The following is a 13867-nucleotide window of genomic DNA, read 5'->3' on the forward strand; positions in this document are numbered from 1 at the left end:
CTCACTACATTAGGGTCACATGTTCACTGCAGTATATATTCACTACATTAGGGTCACATGTTCACTGCAGTATATACTCACTACATTAGGGTCACATGTTCACTGCAGTATATACTCACTACATTAGGGTCACATGTTCACTGCAGTATATATTCACTACATTAGGGTCACATGTTCACTGCAGTATATACTCACTACATTAGGGTCACATGTTCACTGCAGTATATACTCACTACATTAGGGTCACATGTTCACTGCAGTATATATTCACTACATTAGGGTCACATGTTCACTGCAGTATATACTCACTACATTAGGTCACATGTTCACTGCAGTATATACTCACTCCATTAGGGTCACATGTTCACTGCAGTATATACTCACTGCATTAGGGTCACATGTTCACTGCAGTATATACTCACTGCATTAGGGTCACATGTTCACTGCAGTATATACTCACTACATTAGGGTCACATGTTCACTGCAGTATATACTCACTGCATTAGGGTCACATGTTCACTGCAGTATATACTCACTGCATTAGGGTCACATGTTCACTGCAGTATATACTCACTACATTAGGGTCACATGTTCACTGCAGTATATATTCACTCCATTAGGGTCACATGTTCACTGCAGTATATACTCACTACATTAGGGTCACATGTTCACTGCAGTATATACTCACTACATTAGGGTCACATGTTCACTGCAGTATATATTCACTACATTAGGGTCACATGTTCACTGCAGTATATACTCACTACATTAGGGTCACATGTTCACTGCAGTATATACTCACTACATTAGGGTCACATGTTCACTGCAGTATATACTCACTACATTAGGGTCACATGTTCACTGCAGTATATATTCACTACATTAGGGTCACATGTTCACTGCAGTATATACTCACTACATTAGGGTCACATGTTCACTGCAGTATATACTCACTACATTAGGGTCACATGTTCACTGCAGTATATATTCACTACATTAGGGTCACATGTTCACTGCAGTATATACTCACTCCATTAGGGTCACATGTTCACTGCAGTATATACTCACTCCATTAGGGTCACATGTTCACTGCAGTATATACTCACTGCATTAGGGTCACATGTTCACTGCAGTATATACTCACTGCATTAGGGTCACATGTTCACTGCAGTATATACTCACTACATTAGGGTCACATGTTCACTGCAGTATATACTCACTGCATTAGGGTCACATGTTCACTGCAGTATATACTCACTGCATTAGGGTCACATGTTCACTGCAGTATATACTCACTACATTAGGGTCACATGTTCACTGCAGTATATATTCACTCCATTAGGGTCACATGTTCACTGCAGTATATACTCACTACATTAGGGTCACATGTTCACTGCAGTATATACTCACTACATTAGGGTCACATGTTCACTGCAGTATATACTCACTGCATTAGGGTCACATGTTCACTGCAGTATATACTCACTGCATTAGGGTCACATGTTCACTGCAGTATATACTCACTACATTAGGGTCACATGTTCACTGCAGTATATATTCACTCCATTAGGGTCACATGTTCACTGCAGTGTATACTCACTCCATTAGGGTCACATGTTCACTGCAGTATATATTCACTCCATTAGGGTCACATGTTCACTGCAGTATATATTCACTCCATTAGGGTCACATGTTCACTGCAGTATATATTCACTACATTAGGGTCACATGTTCACTGCAGTATATACTCACTGCATTAGGGTCACATGTTCACTGCAGTATGTACTCACTGCATTAGGGTCACATGTTCACTGCAGTATATACTCACTCCATTAGGGTCACATGTTCACTGCAGTATATACTCACTCCATTAGGGTCACATGTTCACTGCAGTATGTACTCACTGCATTAGGGTCACATGTTCACTGCAGTATATACTCACTCCATTAGGGTCACATGTTCACTGCAGTATATACTCACTCCATTAGGGTCACATGTTCACTGCATTATATACTCACTCCATTAGGGTCACATGTTCACTGCATTATATATACTCACTACATTAGGGTCACATGTTCACTGCAGTATATACTCACTCCATTAGGGTCACATGTTCACTGCAGTATATACTCACTCCATTAGGGTCACATGTTCACTGCAGTATGTACTCACTGCATTAGGGTCACATGTTCACTGCAGTATATACTCACTCCATTAGGGTCACATGTTCACTGCAGTATATACTCACTCCATTAGGGTCACATGTTCACTGCATTATATACTCACTCCATTAGGGTCACATGTTCACTGCATTATATATACTCACTACATTAGGGTCACATGTTCACTGCAGTATATACTCACTCCATTAGGGTCACATGTTCACTGCAGTATATACTCACTACATTAGGGTCACATGTTCACTGCATTATATATTCACTACATTAGGGTCACATGTTCACTGCATTACATACTCACTACATTAGGGTCACATGTTCACTGCATTATATATTCACTACATTAGGGTCACATGTTCACTGCAGCAGCCAAGTGTAACCTGACTAGGAATTGCCAAGAGCAGCTTCACCAGTGGAAAGAGAGAGGCAGAGGGACAGAAGGAAAGACCACAGCAAGAGGCTTCCTCCAGGGCCTGGGGGTTGGGGCTGGAGCCTGCTTCCCACGTGGGACAGCCTGACCCACTGTCCAGGTGAGCTGCTCCTTCCTGACGGCTGAGTTTTGACAGAGCTGCAGATACAACCGACCGTTGTGGTGGCGCACCTGGTTGAGCACACACGTTACAGCACACAAGGACTTGGGTTCGAGCCCCTCTACCTGTAGGGGAAAGCTTTGCAAGTGGTGAAGCAGGGTTGCAGGTGTCTCTCTCCCTATTACCCCCTTCCCTCTCAATTTCTGGTTGTCGCTATCCAATAAATAAAGATTAAAAAAAAAAAAAAACGGGAGTCCGGCAATAGCACAGCGGGTTAAGTGCATGTGGCGCAAAGCGCAAGAACCGGTGGAAGGATCCCGGTTCAAGCCCCGGCTCCCCACCTGCAGTGCAGTCGCTTCACAGGCAGTGAAGTAGGTCTGCAGGTGGTCTTTCTCTCCCCTTCTCTGTCTTCCCCTTCTCCATTTCTCTCTGTCTTATCCAACAACAACATCAGTAACAACAACAATAATAACTACAACAATAAAACAGCAAGGGCAACAAAAGGGAATAAATAGCAAAAAAAATTTTTTAAAAACCACATGGACATGGTGAGTAAGTCCTGATTCGTCGTCGATGGGTTTTTTTAAATATTTAATTTATTCATGAGAAAGATAGAGAAAGAACCAGACATCACTCTGGTACATGTGCTGCTGGGGATTGAACTCACGACCTCGTGCTTGAGAGTCCCGTGCTTTATCCACTGTGCCCGCCACCTCCTGGACCACATCATCGATGTTTTTTTATCTCTAGCACCTTGCTAAGCATGGTGGCAATTTAATACAATGTGTGATGGTGTTGGGGATTCAACCTGGGGCTCTGGAGCCTCACTTTACATAATCACTATGCTGTCTCCCCCTCCGCCCAGCACTAATGCCACTTATGTCCTGTTCTACAAGTGCCCGGGTCCCATCAACACTTGGTGGTTAGAGCAGAGCAGTCGGAACGCTTGTCAGTGTGACTTGAGTATATCGTCACTCAGAGACGTTAGCTGCCGCCCATTTGTTGGGGCTCCTTAGGGAGACGTGCCCATGGATAGAGTAGTAGGTGAGATGAGGGAAGTACTGCTCATTACTGACAGCTTTGTTGTGCTAGTACTCGGTGCCATTCACACAGAAAGTGTGTCTGATCCTACTGCTGTGTAGAGGGACGTATTCAGAGCTGAGACCTCTTACTGCCGGGAATTGACTCATTATTTGTCATCAGAGTTAGTGCTGGGGCTGGGTGTCCACACAACCCCACCATCCTCAGCCGCCCTCTTCCCTCCTTCCCTTCCTTTCTTTTTCTGATAGAGGATTGAGAGACAGAGTGAGAGTGACGCCCAGCACTGCTCCACCACGTAGGAAGCATCCCCTGTGCAGGTGGGGACCAAGGGCTTGAACCCAGCTCCTCACACAGGGTAATGTGTGTGCTTCTGCCGGCTGAGCCACCACCCAGGGGTTTATCTTAAAAGATGCCACAAAAAGCAGATAGAGGAAATACGGCCAAACGTTAGTGACCATCAAACCCTGGGGGGAGCTTGGGGGGGTCCTCGCCCTTCTCTCTCGCTCCTTTTCCATGTGCTGGCAGGATTTGCTGCAGGAGCTGGTGCAGTGGGCAGGGGGACTCGAGTGTGATGCCAGGTCTGAGCTCCAGCACTGTATGTGCCGGGTGATAGTCTGGTTCTCCTGTCTCATTAATCAACACTATTGCATTTAAAATTTTTTTAAATATGTGTTTATTCATTTTCCCTTTGTTTTTGCCCTTGTTTTATTGTTGTAGTTATTATTGTTGTTGTTATTGATGTCTTCATTGTTGGATAGGACAGAGAGAAATGGAGAGAGGAGGGGAAGACAGAGAGGGGGAGAGAAAGACAGACACCTGCAGACCTGCTTCACCGCCTGTGAAGCGACTCCCCTGCAGGTGGGGAGCCGGGGGCTCGAACCGGGATCCTTACGCTGGTCCTTGCACTTTGCACCACCTGCTGCACTACCGCCCAACTCCCCACTATTTCATTTTTAAAAATACGTTATCTTTATTTATTTATTGGATAGAGACAGCCAGAAGTTGTGAGGAGATAGGGAGAGACAGAGAGATACCTGCAGCCCTGCTTCACCATTCATGAAGTTTTTCCCTTGCAAGTGGGGACCGAGGGGCTCGAACCCTGGTCCTTGCCCATTGTAACGTGCACTCAACCAGGTGCATCACCACCTGGCCCCCACTTTTGTATTTTAAAAAACTTAATTTCTAAAATGCAATAGTGCGTATTTCAAAAAATGAGGTTGCTGTATTGCACCAAAGTAAAAGACTCTGGGTGGGGAGGAGTGTCTGGGTCATGGATCAAGATGGCAGAGGAGGACCTAGTGGGGGTTGAGTTGTTATGTGGAAAACCAGGAAGTGGTACACAGTACAAACTACTGTGTTTTACTGTCGACTGTAAACCATTAATCTCCCAATTAAAAAAAAAACCACAAAACATCAAGTAAACTGTCAGCCGAGAGCCCCCACTGCCTTGCCCCTCTGGTGGCTGTGGTCCTGCCCCCACTCCAGCTGGTGCCACCTGAGTCCCCACACACTCACAGAGGCTCCTGAGTGGCTTTTGCTCTTTTATTTGTTGAGCTAGAAATCGAGGCAGGTGTCCTGGCTCCCATTAAGGACCAAACCCTGGGAGCATCTTCTGGTTACTTAGAAGGTGTGTGTGTGTGTGTGTGTGTGTGTGTGTGTGTGTGTGTTGGGGGGGTCTCTGCCGAGGGGCAGGCGTCTCAGCTGGTGAGCGGCTGTCCTCACGGGGTGGCAGAGAGGAAGGCTTAGGGGTGATCGGTCGTCACACCTGCTGGAGGATCCGGTGCAGAGACCTGGGTGTCTCTCTCCCCCACCTGCCTGGCCAGCCGGCTCCTCTGCACCAGCCCGTCAGGTCCTCGAGAGGTGTGGTGTCAGAGTGGCTTTTGCACCTCCACATGCCTGTGTCGCTGGGGTCCCGGCTTCCAAGGGCCAGAGAGCCGGTCGGCCCCGTCACCTTCCTGGCGCGGAGGAGAATCGCCCCGACCTGACTGCGGGGCTGTCCCTGGGCTCTCCTGCCCAGGCAGGTTCACGCCTCCCGGCTCTTTGTCCAGAAGGTGGAGCTGCACTTGCTGAGTTTCTGAGCATTTCGGGTCAGACACACCTGACACCCCACTTCAGATACGGGGAGGGGCTGCGTGGCCTCTTGATTTGTCGTGGTCACCCCCACACTGGACATTTCACACGCCGTCCGAGAGATCAAAACAAGCTGCGGGGAGTGGGGCGGTGGCGCAGCGGGTTAAGCGCACATGGCGCAAAGTGCAAGGACCGGCATTAAGGATCCCCACCTGCAGGGGAGTCGCTTCACAGGCGGTGAAGCAGGTCTGCAGGTGTCTGTCTTTCTCCCCCCCTGTCTGTCTTCCCCTCCTCTCTCCATTTCTCTCTGTCCTGTCCAACAAGGATGACATCAATAACTACAATAGAAAACAACAAGGGTAACAAAAGGGAATCAATCAATCAGTGAAAACAAGCTGGAGACAGAAACTGCAGAGCCTCCCCCAGACATCAGAGCATGTAGGTCTGAGTCTCAGATGCAGCCCGGACAGCAGAGGCCTGCTTCTCCTGCACTGGCCACAGCTCAGGCTCCAGGGGCTGCCCAGCAGAGAGGGCCCTTGGTGGGTCCCCTCATAGCCCGGGGTTCGGGCTCAGGGACTGAGGTGAGGGGTGGCCTCCTGGAGCCTCAGTCTCTGCATTGGCTCTGGTGGCCCCTGAGGGCTGGCCCTGCAGTGCCCCCGGGCTGTGCCCGCCGGCCCACCTGCAGCTCCCTGACAGAGGAGAGGGCTTCACAGGCCCCCAGAAACTGGGCTGAGAGCCCAAGTCTTGGCAAAAAGAGGTGAGGTGGGAGGTGTGGGTGGGCGACTGTGGTAGCCTGGAGGAGGGAGAGGGGCTGAGCAGCCTGGGGCTGGGTGCTGGCAGGCAGGGCTGGGTGCTGGTGGGAGCCAGGCTGGGTGCTGGCAGGTAGGGCTGGGTGCTAGTGGGAGCCAGGCTGGGTGCTGGTGGGAGCCAGGCTGGGTGCTGGCAGGCAGGGCTGGGTGCTGGTGGGAGCCGGGCTGGGTGCTGGCAGGCAGGGCTGGGTGCTAGTGGGAGCCAGGCTGGGTGCTGGCAGCCTGGGTTGGGTGCTGGTGGGAGCCAGGCTGGGTGCTGGCAGGCAGGGCTGGGTGCTGGTGGGAGCCGGGCTGGGTGCTGGCAGGCGGGGATGGGTGCTGGTGGGAGCTGGGCTGGGTGCTGGCAGGCGGGGCTGGGTGCTGGTGGGAGCCGGGCTGGGTGCTGGCAGCCTGGGTTGGGTGCTAGTGGGAGCCAGGCTGGGTGCTGGTGGGAGCCGGGCTGGGTGCTGGCAGGCAGGGCTGGGTGCTGGTGGGAGCCGGGCTGGGTGCTGGCAGCCTGGGTTGGGTGCTAGTGGGAGCCAGGCTGGGTGCTGGTGGGAGCCGGGCTGGGTGCTGGCAGGCAGGGCTGGGTGCTGGTGGGAGCCGGGCTGGGTGCTGGCAGGCAGGGCTGGGTGCTGGTGGGAGCCGGGCTGGGTGCTGGTGGGAGCCGGGCTGGGTGCTGGTGGGAGCCGGGCTGGGTGCTGGCAGGCAGAGCTGGGTGCTGGTGGGAGCCGGGCTGGGTGCTGGCAGCCTGGGTTGGGTGCTAGTGGGAGCCAGGCTGGGTGCTGGTGGGAGCCGGGCTGGGTGCTGGTGGGAGCCGGGCTGGGTGCTGGTGGGGGCCGGGCTGGGTGCTGGTGGGGGCCGGGCTGGGTGCTGGCAGGCAGGGCTGGGTGTTGGTGGGAGCCGGGCTGGGTGCTGGTGGGAGCCGGGCTGGGTGCTGGTGGGAGCCGGGCTGGGTGCTGGTGGGAGCCGGGCTGGGTGCTGGTGGGAGCCAGGCTGGGTGCTGGTGGGGGCCGGGCTGGGTGCTGGCAGGCAGGGCTGGGTGCTGGTGGGGGCCGCGCCTGGGCCGGCGCCGGTGCTCAGTCCTCGTGCGGCGCTCGGAACTCGGGCATGCTCCAGGCACGCGGGGGCGGCGGCGCCAGGCGCTCCACGTCCTCGGAGACTGTGCGGATGTGCGGGGCGACCGGTGCGATGCGCGCGCGGGGTCGCAGGCCCAGGGCGGGGCCCCCGCGCGGCCACTGTCTGGTCAGGCGCTGCACCTCCTCGTCCCTCCGCAGCCGCTGCAGCACCTCGAGCAGCGCCGCGCGGAACAGGCGGGTCACCTCGGCCACCTCCGCGCCCTGGGGCTCGCGCTCCGCCAGCAGCTGCCGGAACCTGGGGGGGCGGGGGGCGCGGGCTGGGGCGGCCTACCTGCAGCAGGACCCTGCCCGGACGCCCCCACCGCGCCCCTCACCGCCCTGCCCTGCACAGAGGGCTCACCTGGGGAGGGGGCTCACCTGGGGAGGGGGTCACCTGGGGAGGGGGCTCACCTGGGGAGGGGGCTCACCTGGGGCGGGGGCTCACCTGGAGAGGAGCTCACCTGGGGGCGGGGGCTCACCTGGGGCGGGGCTCACCTGGGGGCGGGGGCTTACCTGGGGGTGGGGGCTCACCTGGGGGCGGGGGCTCACCTGGGGGCGGGGGCTCACCTGGGGCGGGGCTCACCTGGGGGCGGGGGCTTACCTGGGGGTGGGGGCTCACCTGGGGAGGGGGTCACCTGGGGGCGTGGGCTCACCTGGGGAGTGGGCTCACCTGGGGCGGGGCTCACCTGGGGATGGGGCTCACCTGGGGGCGGGGGCTTACCTGTGGAGGGGGCTCACCTGGGGGTGGGGGCTCACCTGGGGAGGTGGTCACCTGGGGGCGGGGGCTCACCTGGGGCTGGGGCTCTACTGGTGAGGTGGTCACCTTTGGAGGGGGCTCACCTGGCTAAGGGGCTCACCTGGGGTGGGGGGCTCACCTGGGGCTGGGGACTCACCTGTTGGTGGGGGTTTACCTAGGAGTGGGGGCTCACCTGCGAGTGGCTCTCCTGGGGTGGGGCGATTTTACTTGGGGACAGGCGTTTACTTGGGGTAGGGAGCTACCTGAGGCTGGGCTCGGGGCTAGGGGGCTCATCTTGGGGATGGGGCCTCGAAGGAGCTCACTTTGGTGTGTGGGGCTGCACGGTGGGGTCTCACCTGAGGTAGGGGGCTCACCAGGGAGTGTGGCTCACCTGAGGATCACAGGCATGTAGGGATGGGACTCACTTGGGGGCAGAGGGTACACCTGGGGATGGTGGGGCTCACCTGGGGAAGGCAGCCTCTCCAGGGGGTGGGGAGTTTACCTGGGGATGGGTGGGTTCATCTGGGAGAAGGGGCTCACCTAGAGGGTGTAGCTCACCTGAGAATTGCAGGCAATCAGGAGTGATGCTCACTTGGGGGCGGGCTCACTGAGGACCGTGTGGATTCAGGGGTAGGGCTCACCTGAGGGGGTCTCATCTGGGGATGGGGGTTCACCTAGGGGCGAGGGGATTACCTGGGAGTGGGGGGCTCACTTGGGGGAGGGAGCTCACCTGGGGCTTGGGGCCTCATCTGTGGGAGGGGGTCTCGGGGAAGGGGCTCACTTTGGGGTGTGGGTCTGCAGGGAGGAGTCTCACCTGGGGGAGGGTGCTTACTAGGGGGTGTAGCTCACCTGAGGATTGCAGGCAAATGGGGTGGTGCTCACCTGGGGCTGGGCTCACCTGAGGACAGTGTGGATGCAGGGGTAGGACTCACCTGAAGGGGGGCTCATCAGGGGACTCAGGCTCACCTGGGGGGGTATTCACCTGGGGCCAAGGCTCACCTGAGGATGGCGGGGCCGCAGTAGGCGGGTGGGATGCGGGCGCACACGTCCTCCAGCTGCAGCCGCTCGCCGGGGCTGAGGTGGTCAGGGACTCGGGCGGCGCGGGGGGCGCGCGCCAGCCAGCTGTAGTCAGCCCCCGTGCGCACCGTGTGGGCCGCCTGTCCCCTTGTGCGCTGCTGCCGCTCGGCCTCCCGCATCTGACCGGCCAGTTCCACCATCAGCGTGTCCAGCACCGTGTCTGCGGGGCTGCGCGGGGACAGCCGCAGGGGGGCCTCGGGCCAGCGCAGCCAGGGCCTTAGCGACATGGTGGGTCACCCAGGCCGGGCGCTGCACAGGAGGGCGGGTCAGTGCAGCCCCTCGAGGACCCGGGTCCCTGTGGACGTGGCCGGCTGGAGGCAGTGCCCGGACTCTGCGGGTCGGCCAGGATGGACACACCACCCGGCTTGCTAAAAGGCCCCTGCTGCGGGGGGGTCGCTTTGCCCTCAGAAGCCACCCCTCCGCAGACCAGGACCAGCACGCTGAGCCGCACCCCTGCAGCCAGGCCGGTGGCCGTGCTAGGCCGGCAGGGCACTTGAGTCCCGGGTTCTGGAGCCCTGAGCTTCTTGGCCCTGCGTGGGGCCAGGGAGGGGGCTGGCAGGGGTGCTCTGAATCCTCCCTTCCCCCTGCCACCCCCCAGCCCTGCACACAGGTGGAGACACTCCTGTCTCTGTTCCTCTAGGTGCCTGCACTCCCAGGAGGCCCTCCAGGCCTGATTAAGTTCTTAAGGGCACAAGGAGGGAGGAGGGGAAGAAAGGGGAGGAGGGGCGGGAAGAGGGAGAGGAGAGGAGTCTGAGGAGAGGAGGGGGGAGGGGAGGAAGAGGGTGGAGGAGAGGAAGGGAAAGTGGAGGAGAGGAAGGAGAGAAGGGAGAGGAGAGGAGGGTAGAGGGAACGAGGAAGGAGAGGGGAGGGAGGAGGGAGTGCAGAGGGAGGAGGGAGAGGAGGTGAGGAGAGGGAGAAGGGAGAGGAGAGGGGGAGGGAGGGGAGAGGAGGGGGGAGGAGATGGAGGAAAGAGAGGAGAGGGGGAGGAGAGGAGGAAGGAGAGAGGAGGGGGAGGAGGAGGAGGGCAGACAGCCCGCAGAGCTTTATTTAGCTTGGAGCACTGGGTCATGACCAGGGGAGTCGAGGCCCGAGGGAGGCTTTGCCATGTCTGGGGACACAGTGTTGGCAGCGGCTGGGAGGTTGGGCAAGGGCCTGGGCCCCAGGCCCGCTCCGTCGGGCAGCCCCTCCACCCCACGCCCTGGGCCCTGACTCCATCCGTACGACAGAACTGATTACTGGGAAAAGTCACTGCTGACTGCAGACAAGCCCCCAGGGACCAGGGACGGGAGCACATCCCCCCTCAGAGCCACGCCCCTGCTCCCGGTCCTTTGTCTCCTCAGCACCAGCCTCGCCCTGGGCCCTGCCTGACGCTAGATACGGCCCCCACCCTGCCGTCCACAGCTGGGCCCCGGGCAGCATGTCCACCAGCTCTGGGGAGACCCACCCGGGCGGCTATGACTCTGAGCCCCTGGACCCCCAGCCCCTCTCCAAGGGTGACTGGGGCTGGAGGGGTGGGTTGTCACATGTCACAGGGTCCCCTCAGGTCAGAGCAGGCCTGTCCCTGGCAGAAGGGGCCACCTGTCTCTGGTGAGAGAGGACCCCCCATGCACACCCCCCCCCCCAGCTGAGAAGGACAGAGCAGCTCCCAGGGAGGCAGCTTTCTGGGCTCAATGGGGGGAGACATCCCCCTACCAGGTTCCCCCTCTGAAGGGCTGGCTTCTCCCTTGGCTCCCTGGGCCTGGGCCACAGACAAGCTCCTTGCTGAGCTGCCTCTAGCACCTGAGGGCCCGGACACCTGTGCGTGGCCTTTGCTCTGGTCTAGAATAAGCTAAGTAACCGGACTCTGAGCTGGGGGTCACCAGGCCAGGCAGCCAGCCGCAGAGTCCCCCACCCCGGCCGGGCCACTGTCCCCAAGCTTGGTGCTCGCGGAGGGCTGCCGGCACCTGGCTCAGGCTTCCTGAGGGACAGATGGACAAGCAGATGTGTAGACAGGAGGAGCTGTTCCCCAGTGGAGAGGCCGGACCCCACCCTCGCTCAATTGCCCTGCCCAGACCCTGTCCTGTCCCAGGGCCTACGCTGCTCCGTCCAGTCTGCCCCCCCCGGTGCATCCTGGGAGTGCAGACAGCTCGGGCAGGTGGCCCCCGTGTCCGTCACTGGCGAGGGAGAGACCTCTGAGCTGGGAGCAGTTCAATTCCCACAGCACCCCAGATGCGGAGTGTGCGGACTGCTCTCCCAGAAGCTCAGGTTGGGGCTGACGGGCCCTGGTCTCCCTGGCTGGAAAGCAAGGCTTCTGCAGAGGCCTGGGGTCCGATGTCCACCCCATGCCCCCGACCGCCCCTCCTGCCCCCGCCCCACAGCACCTCTTACCTGGTCTGTGGGTCCTCAAGGAGCCTCGGGGCTCCGGCTTCTGCCCCCCAAGCTGAGAGGGGGCGTCTGGGCTCTTCGGGGCAAGGTGTGGGGGGCTGGCAACCAACTGGCAACAGCACCCCCTTTCTCCCCCCTTGTGTGTGCGGCGCGTGTGTGAGAGAAGCCTGCACCTGGTCTGTGCGTGTGCGTGTGTCTGTCTGTCAGTCCCAGGGGTGAGGCTGTACCTCACCCCCACCCGTTGCCCTGGAGACCTAAGCCTCTTACTGGGGCCCGGCCACCTGGGAGGACCCAGGTGACAGCGGAGAGTTCCGACGCCCCTCCCTCCCTCTCAGGGTAGTGCTGACTGGGGGGCACGGAGGCCTCAGTGGACAGGGAGGTGCCGGGCTGGCTGCCGAGGGCTGTCACCACTTCCAGGTAGAGAAGAGGGTTCCAGTCGTGGTACAGGGCTGGGGTGGGGGAGAACCCAGGCTCAGGTGGGCGAGCTCACACCCGGGGCCCGGAGGGGTGGAGGAGGCAGGAGAGCCCTGCGCCCAGCACATAGCAGCCGCGCCACAGAGTCCTTGCAGGGAGAGCAAAGGGGCCCTGTGGTGGGTGCACCCTGTCCAGCACACTTGTCACCTTGCTCAGGACCTGGGTTCGAGGCCCCGGTCCCCACCTGCAGGGGAGAAGCTTCACGCGTGGTAGAACAGGGCTGTGGGTATCTCTTGCTCTTTATCTTCCTCTCAATTTCTCTCTCATCAAATAAAATCAAAAAGAACAAGAGACCCCAGGGCCCTGGCAAAGTTGGGGAGTGAGAGCTTGTCAGAAAAGAAGTGGGGGAGGGGGTGGGGGTGACTAAACTGAAGAGTAGCAAACCAAGGCTCCTGGTTCGATCCCCGGCACTGCCTGTGCCAGAGAGATCTTGTCTCTCTCTTTCCCTCTGTCTCAGGTGAGCCCCTCTCCCTCTCTCTCTCATAATAAATATATATGGACATGGAGAAAATGTGTGTGTGGGGAGTGACAGGGTCTGTCAAGAGGATCAAGGGGCACCCTCTGCCCCCCCAGGCAGCTGTGACCCCGAGCCCGCCTCTCCTCCTTCCTGTCCCTCTCTGTGTCACCCCAAAACCCTGGGCCTGCACGCTGGAGTCTGAGGAGGGGCTGCTGGAGGAGGGGTACTGCCCGCAGGACAGGCTGTCACCGAGAGCTGTCTGTCACTGGGCTGAGGGACAGGGAGTGGGTCTGGGTGCTGGAGCAGTGACTGTCCCCTCTGCTGCACCAGGTGCCCCGCCCGGCCTCCTCTCTGGGCACACCCCCTTCTGCGCCAGTCTGGTCCCGGGGGGACCCCGACCTGTTTGTTCAGAAGTCCCCGGGGCCACCAGGGCAGGTAAGCATGGCAACAGTCACCTGCCTCACTCCTGGGGCACCGGGTCGGCCATGGGATGGGGCCCGAGACCCTGCGGCCAGCCTGGAGGGGAACCGGCTGTCCCTAGGACGGGTGCACCAGTGTGAAGCCTGTTGTGATGGGGGCTCCCGGAAACAGGACGGGACCCACTGGTGTGTGTTTCTAATGTGCTCTCTCCGGGGCCCCTAGGCTCTGGGCTGGGGGGGCAGCCCTGCTCCCTCCCACTGCGGCCGGGACTCTCCCTCCATGTCCTCCTCACAGTCGGGACAAGGTGCCGCAGGGAAGGCAGCTCTGAGCCCCTGGTGGGCCTGCCACCCACTTCCCACCACCGGGCACCTCCTGGAACTGCTTCTGGTGCCCTCTGCCAACACCTTCTGCTTCTGCCTTTTAAAAATTTAGTTATCTTAGGGGTTGGGCGGTGGCGCAGCGGGTTAAGCGCACGTGACGCGAAGCACAGGGACCGGCGTAAGGATCCCGGTTCGAGCCCCCGGCTCCCCCACCTGCAGGGGAGTCGCTTCACAGGCGGTGAAGCAGGTCTGCAGGTGTCTGTCTTTCTCTCCTCCTCTCTGTCTTCCCCTCCTC

At 58.8% G+C, this 13867-nt stretch overlaps 1 protein-coding gene across 1 annotated transcript; it reads right to left on the reverse strand.

Moving 5' to 3' along the window:
- Nucleotides 1-7680: 7680 nt before the first annotated feature.
- On the reverse strand, nucleotides 7681-9784 carry RD3 (RD3 regulator of GUCY2D). Its single transcript, XM_007531135.2, has 2 exons — nucleotides 9460-9784; nucleotides 7681-7980 (listed from the first exon to the last, which is right to left on the reverse strand). The coding sequence occupies exons 1-2, from the start codon at nucleotides 9762-9764 to the stop codon at nucleotides 7686-7688; spliced, it is 600 nt and encodes a 199-aa protein (XP_007531197.2). The 5' UTR covers nucleotides 9765-9784; the 3' UTR covers nucleotides 7681-7685.
- Between the last annotated feature and the right edge of the window lie 4083 nt (nucleotides 9785-13867).

The sequence above is a fragment of the Erinaceus europaeus genome, chromosome 19, assembly GCF_950295315.1.
Source record: "Erinaceus europaeus chromosome 19, mEriEur2.1, whole genome shotgun sequence".
Lineage (NCBI taxonomy): Eukaryota > Metazoa > Chordata > Mammalia > Eulipotyphla > Erinaceidae > Erinaceus > Erinaceus europaeus.

What these genes read in the sequence shown, in the direction of transcription:
- RD3 (XM_007531135.2), bottom strand. Translation starts at nt 9,764, where the DNA reads ATGTCGCTAAGGCCCTGGCTGCGCTGGCCCGAGGCCCCCCTGCGGCTG. An exon ending in TGCGGCCCCGCCATCCTCAG is followed by an intron (nt 7,981 to 9,459) that starts GTGAGCCTTGGC and finishes CCGCCCCCCCAG; the next exon opens with GTTCCGGCAGCTGCTGGCGG.